The 12,580-nt window shown below is 54.8% G+C and overlaps 1 protein-coding gene across 1 annotated transcript in view; it reads left to right on the forward strand.

The window, feature by feature from the left end:
* Positions 1-2,355: 2,355 nt before the first annotated feature.
* LOC128916768 (fer-1-like protein 4) overlaps positions 2,356-12,580 on the forward strand; it is a 42,752-nt gene continuing 32,527 nt past the window's right edge. The window contains exons 1-11 of the mRNA XM_054218796.1: positions 2,356-2,379; positions 2,952-3,040; positions 5,158-5,257; positions 7,229-7,320; positions 7,907-7,948; positions 8,042-8,209; positions 8,494-8,554; positions 9,796-9,927; positions 10,079-10,141; positions 11,918-12,002; positions 12,270-12,429. Coding sequence (XP_054074771.1) covers positions 2,994-3,040; positions 5,158-5,257; positions 7,229-7,320; positions 7,907-7,948; positions 8,042-8,209; positions 8,494-8,554; positions 9,796-9,927; positions 10,079-10,141; positions 11,918-12,002; positions 12,270-12,429 — 950 coding nt within the window. The 5' untranslated portion in view covers positions 2,356-2,379; positions 2,952-2,993. The remainder of the gene's footprint in view (positions 2,380-2,951; positions 3,041-5,157; positions 5,258-7,228; positions 7,321-7,906; positions 7,949-8,041; positions 8,210-8,493; positions 8,555-9,795; positions 9,928-10,078; positions 10,142-11,917; positions 12,003-12,269; positions 12,430-12,580) is intronic.

Consider the following 12,580-nt stretch of genomic DNA (forward strand, 5'->3'; position numbering starts at 1 on the left):
GAGGCCAAGATGTGGAAGAGGCAGGTCTGAGGAAGTTCTTCCCCCTGCAGGAGCAAAGGAGAATATGGAGGAGACGCGGTTTACTTGCAGGTAAGTGGCTGAAATGTGAATGACCAAAGGCACACGAGTCCTGTGCTCGTCACTTGAGAACGAGAGCTGCACGGGTGTGGGCCTAGGTAAAAAGCCATGGGAGGGGCAAGCTTGGAAGCTGCTGATCCGGCACAGCACAGTTGTGCCTGTTTTCTCCCATTCTTGACTCTCCCCAGGGCTCCTGCTTTTAGAGGCAGTGAAGACAGCTGCCGGGCACTTTGGGGAGAGGCTGGGAGCTATGTGTCCTGCCTTGTGCTGCCCTGGGTGTCGCTGGAATGCGGATTTATGGCATAGTTGTCGCTTGAGGTAGATGAGAGCTCGGGTTTGAGCTCAGGTTTTCTTCCTCAGGAGAATGTTCTGTTCTTGCCCAGTGCTGATCCATCCTCCCGGATCACGCTCTTGCTTTATCTCCACAATAAGCACGGGGAACACGCTAGAAGTCTTGTTACCCTGGCCTTGGCCGAGATTGAGCGAACGCTCTTGTACTTGTGGTCCCCAAAGGTGCTTCAGCCTTGGGGCTTTGTGTAAGTCAAAAGCTAGTGCATCGGGGAGGGTTCCTCTTGCTTCTAGGACATCTGGCAATAAATACTAGTGACATGTTGTGCCAGATTACGCCATGCCACCCAACAGAGCTCCCTTCTCTGTGGGAGATAATGCTCCATCCCCCTTCTTTGCCCAAGCAGCTTATTGGGCTAAGGGCCCTACTTGGGGTCTAAAATGTTTGTTTCCTCCAGGGACTGTTTCACTAAGACTGAGGCACGGTGGTCTTTAGGTGAATGCAAGTGATGGGACCACTCCAGGTGTTTGAGGAAGCCATACAAACCCCCCTGGGAGATGATGGCTTTTGGTCAGCTTTGAGCAAATGCTGGATACACCCATCAGCGACATACTTTGGTGGTCTGAATGTCTCATTGAACAGCCTAAATTCCCCCCTTTGCCCCCCACCTCCAGCCGTGACGGAGTGTGGGGTGAGGGCACTGAGCTTTCTGTGCTGCCCTAAACTGATTGGCCTCTCATTTGGGTTCACAGAAGTGGTGCCAGAGGCTGCTGGCCTGCTGTGTTCCGTTGCTGCGCCATGAAGTGGCATCCTCCCCGCTGCGGTGTGTTTCCACTGCCCTCGGCGCCACTTCTCTGGTGCTCCAGGAAGCTCTTGTGTAAGAGGAAAATAAAGGGAATAACCGCAGGGCTTGGTTCGAAGCAGCCTGGCATTGCATTGCACAGACATGATTCACTCCTCAGTGTTTGCAGAGCTGGATTAGCCGCCCTGGGCGGCTGCAAGGCACCCTGTACAGCATGCGCGGGTGCAGGTGTTTGCTGCTGGGTACGGAGCGGGGAGGGAAGGAACGCTTTCCAAATCCTGCTGAGCTTTTGATGGTATGATTGCTCTAATCTGGCCTGAATCTGTGTTCTGGAAGGGCTCCCTCATCTCTCATTTACCAGTTCTTGGGCAGGTGAGGTGAGCTGAAGCAGGTGAGGCGTGCTGTGCCCCAGGTCTCCATCCTATGAGGGGCTGGGCTCGTGCCCTGCGCGGCTCCAACCCCACCCTCCGTGGATTTCGGTGCTCGTCTCTGTCCTGCAGGGAGCCGGCACCCGGGCTGCAGCCTCTGTCCCCAGAAAGTGCTCGGGTGTCCCACTTGCACACGCGTAGCTCCTCCGGTCCTGCGTGGGGGGGTCGCCCAGCACTTTCCTCCTGTCAGGGGAGCCCGACCTTCCTCCTCCGAGGGCTGCAAGCAGCCCGGCTGCTTTCCCTCCTCCCTCTGTTTGCTTTGGAGGGGTTGAACCGCAGAAGCTGTGACCGGGCTGGAGCAGCCGCAGGGTTGGGGCGGCCGAGAGCGGAGCCTGGCCCCTGTCCCCGGTCCCAGCCTCGGAAGCCCCCCGTCCCCGTAGGCCGCGGGGCTGAGGGGGGCGGAGCAGCCAGGCGGCCTCCCCCGCCCCTCTCCCTCCTGTCCCTCGGCGGGGGCTCCGCGGCCCGTGGGGTGCCGGGGCGGGGAGCGGGCGGCCGAACCGGCCCGGCGAGTCGGGGCTGAGTCACTCCGGGCCGAGCGGGGCCGCGCTGCCCACCACCGGCTCCATGGCCCTCAGCGTCGGCGTCCGGCGGCTCTCCCGGCTGCCGGGCCGCGGCGAGCGGCAGGTGCAGCTCAGCTTCCGAGGTGGGCCCCGGCGGGCGGGCGGGCCGGGGTCTGCCTGCCGCGCTGCCCGCCGGCACCTCACGGTCTCCCTTCTCCTTCCCAAGGCTTCACCCAGAAGACGAGGAAGATCCGCTGCGGCCCGGAGGCCGTCTTCGGGGAGGTGAGGGCGAACCGGCGGCTCCCTCGCGGGTGTCGTCCGTGGGACAGGGGTGGGACACGGCCGCGTCCCGGCCGATGCCTGGTGGGGCAGCAGGGCCGGGAAGCGCCCGCCTGCACCGTCCCGTCCCCGGAGCCTGTAGCTGGTTCCCGCCCGGCTGCCTCTGTTCCCCTGGGCAGGCATCGGGTGAGCCGCAACCTCGGGGCGCAGCTTTGCGATGTGCCTGAGCCCGATGGCTCCTGCCCTGGGTGATCTCTTCTCCCCAGGCACCCCTGTGCCTTCCCATGCTCCGTCTCACCCCTCAACCCCTTCCCAGAGCGACGATGCTCTGGCCCCTGTAGCAGCTGACCTGCAGCTCTGTGCTGCCGGAGGGGCTCTCGCTCCCCTCCCCGTCCTTCCTCCATTCCCAGCTCCAGGGTCTGCCCTGGCCAGCGGGAAAGTAACTTCCCCCTGGAGCAGCTTTTTGTCGCGCTCGTTGGTTCTGTCACCTTGCAGAGGAGACCAACCAGGCGCCAAATGTGGGAAAGCGTGGCTGGGAATGAATCCTCATCCCCTCCTGCTCTGTTTGGTTGTAGCTCTTTCGCTGGCCTCACTACGGGAAGCTCGTTGTGGGAGAAATGCTGTCCGTTAAGGTTTATAACTGCAGCAAGGTTTTCAGTAACAGGTAGGTTCTTTGGGTGTTGGGGTGACGAGCAGAGGTGGGGAAAGAGATATACTGGGCTTTAAATTTTTCCCTGGGAGTAGAAAACTTCTACTGGAAGTTTGGTGGAAGGAAGATGAACAGTATACAGGTTATAGAAGACAGATGGAGCTGGTTGTTCTGGTGGGGCAGCAGTGCTGTATATAGTAAGTTAAATAAGGCTTTGTTAGATTTAGTTGCACCAGTGATAACAGAGACTATGCAAGGATCCAGACCAGACCCCCAGGTGGGACAAAGGTAAAATAGGCCCCTAAAAAGTAGAGCTGCAAGGTGGGACTTGCAGCAGAATGGGGACCTGCTTTCACCCTGTAGATCCACCTCGTGACCGTGACCGTGCTACACGCAAATTCAAGATGCCTATCAGCGAGGAAAAGCCCAAAGCCTGTGGTGGTATGGTTTAATCTTTAAAAAAGACAGCAATTTAAATTTAAAGGATCAGCCAGAACTTGGAATGCTTCTAGGTGGCACAGACGCAATACTGTGAACTCAGCAGTTATTCCAGCAGTTGTAAAACACTTCAGGGAATCCCGAGAGTGGAGGTGACAGATTGAGTAGTGGTAGGGGAGCAAGAAAGGGAGCAGAGACGTGTCCTTCCAGGACACGTGAAACGTGAGGATGCAGGGAAAGGTGCCAGCTCTGATAAGGAAAATGTAAGAACTGGAGGAAAATCAACAGTAACAACTTTCTAGAGGTAGTTAACAACACCAACCTTTTCAAAGCTATCGTAAGCCTGATAGAGAGGGTGTGGAGGAAACAGATGAGTACAGCACATGCGAGACACTTAAAAGATAAAGCCAGAGCAGAAAATGTGGCTGAACTTTGTGTCACCATTTACTGTGTGCTTTCCTTTGGGAGCTGGATCAGAGGAATTGTCTGTGACCGAAACGTCAATAGAAACTGCTTATAGGACAAATAGATAAAACAAACAGTAACAAATCACCAGGACCTGATGGCGCTGAGCAAAGAAGTCGATGGGAAGTGACTGGACTGGCACTGACAGCGTCTATCCATGCACCTCTGCTGCCGGGGAGCAGAGTAATGGCAGGTGACAGGCGTTACAGTTTAAAAGCAGTTGGTCAGTGCACTGGGATGATCAAAAATAAATAGGGTGTGAAAGGACAGAAGGGAAAAATTTGTTACGCCGCTGTATCAGTCTGTGGTCTCTGGACTCCTGCGCGTGCAGTCTTTCTGTGGCAGCAGCATTGAGCTGGAAAAGCTGGAGAGGAGGGGGATGAGTGGAGAGACTCCTTCCTTGGAGGCTGGACAGGCTCTGTGTCTCAGAGAAAAGGGAGGTGAGAGGGAATACGAGAGATCAGCAGTTTGCAGCTGAAATGGAAGTGACTGGGGAATAATTCCTTCTGTCTCGGTCCCGGGCAGGCAGTGAAAAGCTCCGATGGTTTCCAGCATGCAGTAGGGAGCTCTGCTTTGCGTGGGGTTAGCCCGGCTGCTGGCAGAGCTGCCATGGGGAGATGGAGGCCAACGTACAAACGGGTTCCAGACAGCAGTAATACAAGGTGGGGTTAGGAGCAGCTGAATGCAATCCAGCACGCGTTACAGCTGCTTGCGGGGAGCCAAATGAGCCTTCCCCACGGAGAAGCTCCTTTGGAGCAGATAAATTTTGGCCCGACTTGCTGCAGACCTCCCTACAGCCACGGTTTTATGTCCTATTTCTGTATTTCCTTGTGTGGAGCCTCTGCTTCCCAGTTTTGTTTGGGAAGTCACCCCAGCCCTGCTGGGTGCCCAAACACAGGCTGGCTCCCGTGAAGCCTAGCTCTGCCGAAGGGGAGAGCTCTCACAACCGGTGGGATTGGATCTGCACAAGCCTTCAACTGTCAATGGCAGCTCAGCTGCAGGCGGCTGCCTGGGCATGGCCGGGGTGGAGGCCCAACACACTCCAGTCAGTGGGGCTCGGGTGTTTCGGCTGCCAGACTCTCTATGGAAAGCACTGCAGCAGTTCGCTGCCTTCACCGCCGCTCAGAAGGGCTGTGAGCAGGAGAGCGGAAATCCTGGTACTCTCTTCCCCCAGGATGCAGGCACTGATGTTACATACAGTATTGCTGCAGCCTCTGGTTTCGTTCCAGGCTTCTCGGCACCCTTGTCCTTAGCCTTCAGCACCTGGTGACGTCTGGGAGGCTGATCCTCCGGGAGGCCCTCGTTGACAGGAACCACAGAGTCACTGACGTAAGTCCTCCACGGGTAGCCTGGCCATCAGCAATCAGGAAAAACCAGGGGACCGGGGGCTGAGGGGGAGTCCAAGGTGCTGCTTTGAGCCTGGGAGCGCTGCGGCATTTGTGCCCTCTCTACACAGGGATGCAGCCACTTTACACACATCAAGCGGTTTTAGGAGCATCCAGAAGTGCGTGGGGTGGGCTGGGGGCCCTGGAGACCTGCTGAGGGCCTGAATGAGCAGAGGGAGCCTGCCCCCTTCTGACACCAGGGCTCACAGTGCCCTTTGTGCTGTTGGAAAATGAACAGGACACAAAAATGAACCATTTCCTGCCAGTTGGGTGTGCGGGCATGGTTCAGTGAGTGATGGACAACCAGGGCTTGGTGCCAGGGCTGCAGGCAGAGCCAGGAGGAGGAGAGGCAGGGGCGGGCAGCCCTGCGACGTGCTGCGCCCCATTTTGCCCTTCCCATGGGCAACCTGACTCAACCTCGTGGTGGCATGTGGGATGCAGCCCTGTGGCCACCAGACCACAAGCCCGAGTGTCACAGGCATGGCTTTCCTGTATTGCTGAGCTGGCTGGTTCAGGGAGCAGGTGGAATCTGAGCATTTTCAGGATGATTTTTAGACCAATGCAGCTCACTGCATAAACAGTTGTGCCAGCAAAGGGACCAGGGACTAGACCGACCCTTCGGCATCGCTCCGTCCTGGCGATGGTTTGAGGGGACTGAGCGAGGGGCACTTACGTTGCTGTAAAGTCAGAGCTGCTCTGCAGCCCAGCCCATCGCCCCTGGCTGCCTCTTCCCTTGTGCTGCCAGCAGCACTCATGCCGACGAGCCGCTCTGACCAAAAACCAACTGCATTTGGTTTCGCCAGGTTAGTTTTCGATCGTGCAGCCCTGGCTGCACAAGGGCTGTGGGGGAGAGAAAAAAGGCAGGCAAGACTGGGCACCCATCCAAGGGCAGCCTGAGACCCTCTCCCTCAGCTCAGCTGGGAAGAGACGCGTCCCCAAGGCTGTTTCAACCGCTCCTCCTTTATCAAAGTGGGAACAAAGCCCTTCCTGCTATTCCAAGTCCTGTTCTTCTCTGGGACTTGTGTTATTTCCATCCCTTTTTCTTCTGGTGGTTTGAAGGGGTTTTTGAGAGCCTCAGCTATTCACCCAGCTTCCCAGGCTCCTGCATCCACCCAGCCTTTGCTGCTGCCTTTCCTGGTCGCTGTACTGCTGCTTTCTTGGCCTGTATTTCTCTTCCCAGAAACACATGTTTTCCAGGGACTGAGCTATGAACGCATCCCCTTCAGCCTGCGAAGAAGTGCCCTCCTCCATGGCTGCAATTTTGGCCTCTGGAGGGAAATTCTCATGCATTTGTGTTGGTTTGAGATCAGACTGATCACTTGCAGACAAAGTATTTTCAGACCTGTACTGGCTGTGCCAATACCCAACACGCCCCGTACTTCTCTGGCTGTCTTTCTTCATCACTAATGCTAAGTCAGCGTCTCTGGTGATGCAGACTCTGGGTGTGCTTCTGGCTCCTGTGGTGTTTCAAACCAAACTGTCATGCCCGGGGATGCTCTTCCAGATGTCTTGTGCCTCCCACAGGGAGTCTGCTCCAAACCCCTGCAAGTTAGTTTGCTCTGCTCAGGGCTCTCCCCATTTCCCTTGCCAAAAGTGCCCTGAGATGGCTCTTAGGGGCCTCTCCGCGGTATATTTTAGATTTGGAAACTTGAGCCAGCTTTTATTTAGTGAATCCTGGAGTTTGGGAAACTGTAGGGGAGGGAGATTGGTTAACTCTAGCTCATTGATGGAGGCAGACAAGGAGACTATGGTATAAACAGGCTTCTTACGGGGTTGTGACCCCCTTCCTTCCCCTTCTTCCCACTAGCATCTCACTTCTTTTTTAATTCCATGGTCCCCTTCCCTTTCTCCATGACGTTTCTGGAGTCGTTTTGTGGCTGCCAAGCTCTCAGGCAGCTTCATTTTCTGTTTGTAGATCTACATTGAGTTGGATTTGCGCTACCAGCCTCCAGATGGCTCAGCTGGGACCTGGGTTGAAGAGGACTTTGTCTATCAGATGAAAGACAGGTATTGAAATCCTGGGAGGAGCAAATTTCCAGGCAGCTTGTACAGCCACCTTTGCCAGTGGCAGCCTTTGAGATGCAATCCAGACTCAGTTACTCTCCACCTCTGGCCAGGCCGATGCATCTCTGCTCTACGGTGACAATAAGTGAGCAGGGGTCTTGGGAAGAAGAGACCTTGTCTTCACAGAGAGACCATGATTGCAACAACCTGGTGCACCCTGGGAGTCCTTTCGGACTCAAGAGCATTTCTGCAGCCTTTCTGGCTGACAGCAGCAAGACTTTTTGATTGCAAAGTTGCAGAGAACGTGGCTTTGGACTGTAGCAACCCCAAGCACCTTGCACGCAGGTGGCACCCAAAGGCAGGGGAGATGCGGGTGTCTGGGCGGACAGGATAACAGGCAGCAGCAAGGTCTGGAGTGCCAGAGGCAAAGCAGCGGGCACACGGGGTGAACAGTGGAAAATCATCACTTAGGAGGATGCTCGTGTCCCTGCCAAGAGCCAAGCAGAAACATGGCTGTGGCACTATTAAATGCATCAGTGAACAGCTTCAACACACTCGTTTTTCAGCAAAGCATCTCTTTTTCTTACAGTTCGGAGTTAGTCATCTGCAATCCTGGATTTGAGGAGCTGGAGTAAGTAGTCCCACTCCCCATGGGTGGAACGGAGTGCACAACCCGCTTATCAGGGCTGATGATGCGGCATGTGACATGGTGGGGGGTTTGCAGGGCAACCGAGGGGCCAAGAGCGAGTGAACTGGACCGGAGGGCTGCTGCTCTGGGCAGGAAGCTGGTGAAAGGCCTGGAGACTGATGAGGAAGAGGAAGAGGAGGAAGAAGATTTCTACGATGTGTCTGAGATGGAGGTCTCGGGCATCATCTTCAGCCCTGTGAAGAGGTATCCATGGCATGCTCTTCTCTCTTGCCCCTGCTTGGGCCCTGGGGCTAGTGCCAAGTGCCAGCTCATGGGGTGGTTTCTGGGGGAACCTTGCATCTCCTGACATTCTGCTTCTGCAAAATGTCAGAAACCTTCAATCTCCAGTGGCCCCGAGCAGGGGCTGTCGGGGATTTGCTCGTTCCCAGGGCAAGGGGCCATTATTTGCCATTGCTTCCCTCAATGGGGGCTTACTCAGGCCCATGTAGATGAAGAGACCTGCTCACTCGGGTTGTTTTTCTGTGCAGCCGCTCCAGACTTTGCTCCGCACGGGACCTCTTTGCCACCCCAACCCCGCAGAGCTTCCAGGTACTGCAGCGTTGGATGCACATCCATGCAGCTGCCTCTGGCCCTGCAGTCAGTCCCTTGCTGCGGGCTTGGGCTTCTCCAATTGCCACGTACCTCAGCAAGGCCTCTATCCTGAAGACACCTTCTTGCTTTGTGTGGCTTCCCTGGGCAAGGTGTGAGATTCCCTGAACGAGCTGCACCCACGAGTGCTGCCTCCAACATCAGCCAGCCCAGAGCAGAACTTCTTTTTGGGCCATGTATTTAGCTATGGATGTACAGGAGAACGGAATCGGGCTGACAGCCATACGTGCCACTGCAAAACACTGCCTGAGCAGAGCTTTGGAGATTGCCCAGGCAGGACTGGTGCCTTCCAGCCTCCCCAGGGCCTTGCCTGGGTCCCTGGGAACATCTGTGGGACGTGGTTAGGGGTGGAGGGCTGCTGCAGGGGCTTTCTTGGAGATGCCGGGAGGCTGGTATGAAGCCATGGCTCTGGCCAATGTTCTGACATCAGGTTTATTTGAAACTACTCTGAAGTTTGGAAATGGACTTCGGTCCCGTCTTTTGCCCTGCAGATTTCAGAGCAGGTCTCCCAGCCTGGATATGGATTTAAATCCTTCCCTGGTTCTAAGTAAACGTGGACTCACATTTGAGTCTCCTGCTTTTCAGGGCTGAGTCCTACTAACCAAGCAGGAAGCTTTTGTGGGGGTGGAATTTCCTACCATCCTTTTCTTGAAGCTATTATTCACCTTAACAACTGCCTAGTTGCTTATACTGAGAGCAAATGTGAGAACATTTCTCCCACGTCTTAGACTCGTAACCAGTTGCGGCAAATGAGACAGCCACATTCCAGTCTTTCCAATGGTGTCCATCTCAGTAGGATTCAAAGTACTAACAGAAGATACAAAGAGCATCTTCTCCAGGATGCTCTGTGGACCCCACCACGTGGGGAGTGGTTTCCATCCCCTTGGGATCAGGAACCGAGTGGACACAGTGCTGCTGGGGAGGCTGCACTTGTCAAAGGTGCTGGGGATTTAACACTTAATTTCCTCGCTTGTCTGAAAGAAAAACGTATCTTAAATACCATTTTGGTTTGTCTTGACCGTAGCAGATTTCAGCAGCCGTGCTCTTGCCTGCCCTGAGCGTCCCCCCCTCCTGCAAGAGGGCCCTGTACATTTGCATACTGCTATTGCTGAAACAAGCTCAAGATGGAGCTGGAAACAAGGAGAGCGCTGATCCGAAGGTTTTCTCCCACATTTTCTCAGGTTGGGATTAATATCATTGAAGCACAGAAGCTGGTGGGGGTGAACATTAACCCCTTTGTGGTGGTCAAGGTTGGAGAGGAGAAGAGGCACACAGCAACGCAGAAGTCCACAAACTGCCCCTTCTACAATGAAGTACGTGATACAGAGAGGGGCTCCGTCCTTGCCCCGCCAGTGTCCCAAGTGGCTGGGGCCATCCTTGCAGGCAGTGCTCGGGATGCGGCTGCTCTCAAGCAGAGGTGCTTGTGGGGCCCTGGGGCTCACCTGTCTTGCTCTTCTCTTTCAGTATTTTTTGTTTGAATTCTGTGAGCCAAGGGACATCTTATTCCACAGACTCATAGAGATCTCGGTAAGTATGTCCTCCTTTTTATCCTTTGTTGGTAACGGGTCCAGCCCAACGCTTCTGCATGTAGATGCTGGCAGCGATGGGCAAAACAAGGGTACCAGTACTGGCCAGGTTTTCCAGCCAGAGGCATCTGCCCCACAGAGAGACCAAAGGGCCTTCCTGTGGCCACAGTGGAGCAGGGACCCAGCCCTGCTCTGAGCCACCATGGGGTAGTGTGGCCTTCCCACCTCCTCTGGTCAGGTTTTCTCTGCATCCAGTGACTGAAGTGGGGCCTCTGGGGCAGTTTCTTGCCCATTGCCTGGTGTTGTGGTTTTGGCCAAATTGTCCAGTGGCCGGCGACAGATGCTCCCCCGCCCCCAACCTCTCGTACAGGAGAGGAGGAGGAGAGATAAAGAAATCTACAAGTTTAGAAGAAACTAAACTACTTTAATGAAATATTAATAATAAAATAAAAAGGAAAATAATGAAATAAATACAGTATATACAAAACCGTATTAAGCTCCCAGGATGATGTCACCGGCAGGCACAGGGGAAGTCCCAGGCTGGACTGAGCGACGGGTGGGAACTGGGTTCCAGAGCTGGAGTCAGGAACACGCGGATCAAAGGCAGATGAACAGGCAGGGTCCTCCTCAGACGTCGGCCACTGAAGAAAGAGAGTTGACTCTTTGATCCCTCAGCTTTTGTACTGAGCACGGGGCAGACGGGATGGAATACCCTGTTGGTCAGGTTTGGGTCACCTGTCCTGTCCACTCCTCCCTGCAGGTGGGACCCCTCTACGCTTTTCCGCTTCCGACCCTCCAACGGGGCAAATAACGAAATTAGCTGACCGTGGTTGTTATAGCAATAAGTATAAGCAAGAGCCTCTCTGCGTACCATTCCTTGGCACAAACTGCCTTGTCTTATCACTCTGAGAATGAGCTGTTTTCGACACCACACGCTGTTAATTTTAGAGAGTTATAGAAGACGCCTAGCTAAGAAGTAAAATTACTGAACGGAAAATGGGTTCCGTTTTACCTCAAACCGGGACACCTTGCAGCCCTGCTTTTTTGGGGAGGGTTTCCCTGCTGCCCCTTACCCTGGAGCCTCATCCTGCAGGTCGTGGAGGCAAACGGGTGGTGTGAGGGGAGCTCAACAGTGATTTGTGCTTGTAGAAAAAAACCAGGCAGGCAAAGAGTAGTCTCCAGAAATCCCCTGGCCCAAAGTGCAGGGGCTTCTCCAAAGTGCAAAGGCTTCCCCAAAACGCAGTGCTTTTCTGAAGATAGCTGAACCCAGCCAACACCTCCTTTGCCATGTTATCTCCAGCACCTTCCCTGTGAAATGCTGCCCGTCTCTTCTGCTGGTGTGGGTTCAGCAAGCACCAAGCAAGGCCTGGGTTTGGGAGAGACACTGGCCTGGTGGGGTCATGGCTCTGCCCTGACCCACCAGGATATGGACATAGGACTCCCTGGGGGAAAACAGGTCTGCCCTTGGTCCATTGTAGGGATTTGGCTTATCTGGGGCTGGCAGAAGCAGCTGAATTGGTTGCACGTGAATTTCTCTTGGCTCAGGTTTAACTGAGGGCTATGGGCTCATGGGCTTTGTGGGAATAGTTGGGCAGGAATGGGTTTGTCCCAGGGCTAGCTCATGTGGGTCAATGTACATGAGGAGCTTGCAACCGCTGCCTGAGCTGTGTGTTGGAATGGGCATCTCTTAGCAGTTATGTCCTCCTTAGAGATGTCTGGATGTGTCACTTGGCTGCCCACATCTCTTGGTGCTCAGGGGGATTCATGCCGTCTGCAGGTTTTTCACTCAAAGAAGATACCATTCCTGGGAACGTGCATAGGAACGTTCAAGATGGATGTTGTGACGGTGTACAGCCAGCCAGGTATGACCAACTGCACTGCTTACCTGCTCCCTGACCCTGGGCTTTGCCTGAAACTGATGTTTCATTTGTGCTCTGCTGAGTTTGGTGAGGGCCCTGTCTTCCAAGCACTTAGTTCACATGAGGACCAGCTCTTGCTTCTCCGCGCAGTTGTCTGAGGGTTGGTATCACCTTCAGAGGCAGTGTCAGGGCAGTCTTTCTGCAGATGTAGTTGGGATGTGAAATGGTAACCTGGGCTCTCCACAGGGAACTCCGTTCCTTTCCTCTCAGATCACAGGTTTTTCCAGAAGTGGGCTGTCATCAGTGACCCCACGGACACCCGGGCAGGCGTGAAAGGCTTTGTGAAGTGTAGCATCTCTGTCACCGCACATGGGGATGTTGTGGGCTCCCTTCCCACCTCCTCCAGCAGCCGGGATGAGGACATTGAAAGGTAGGTGCAGTGCAGTCTTCCATGGCCCTGGGTAAAAAGGTCATATCCTCTTCACACTACCTTTTTTAGCCCCATTTTTCCCTCTTTTGATGGGGTAAGACCTGGGGAAAGAGACCTGTGGTAGGGCAGGATCCAAACCTCCTGCCAGTCA

Source organism: Rissa tridactyla, chromosome 12 (genome assembly GCF_028500815.1).
Source record: "Rissa tridactyla isolate bRisTri1 chromosome 12, bRisTri1.patW.cur.20221130, whole genome shotgun sequence".
Taxonomy (NCBI): Eukaryota; Metazoa; Chordata; class Aves; order Charadriiformes; family Laridae; genus Rissa; species Rissa tridactyla.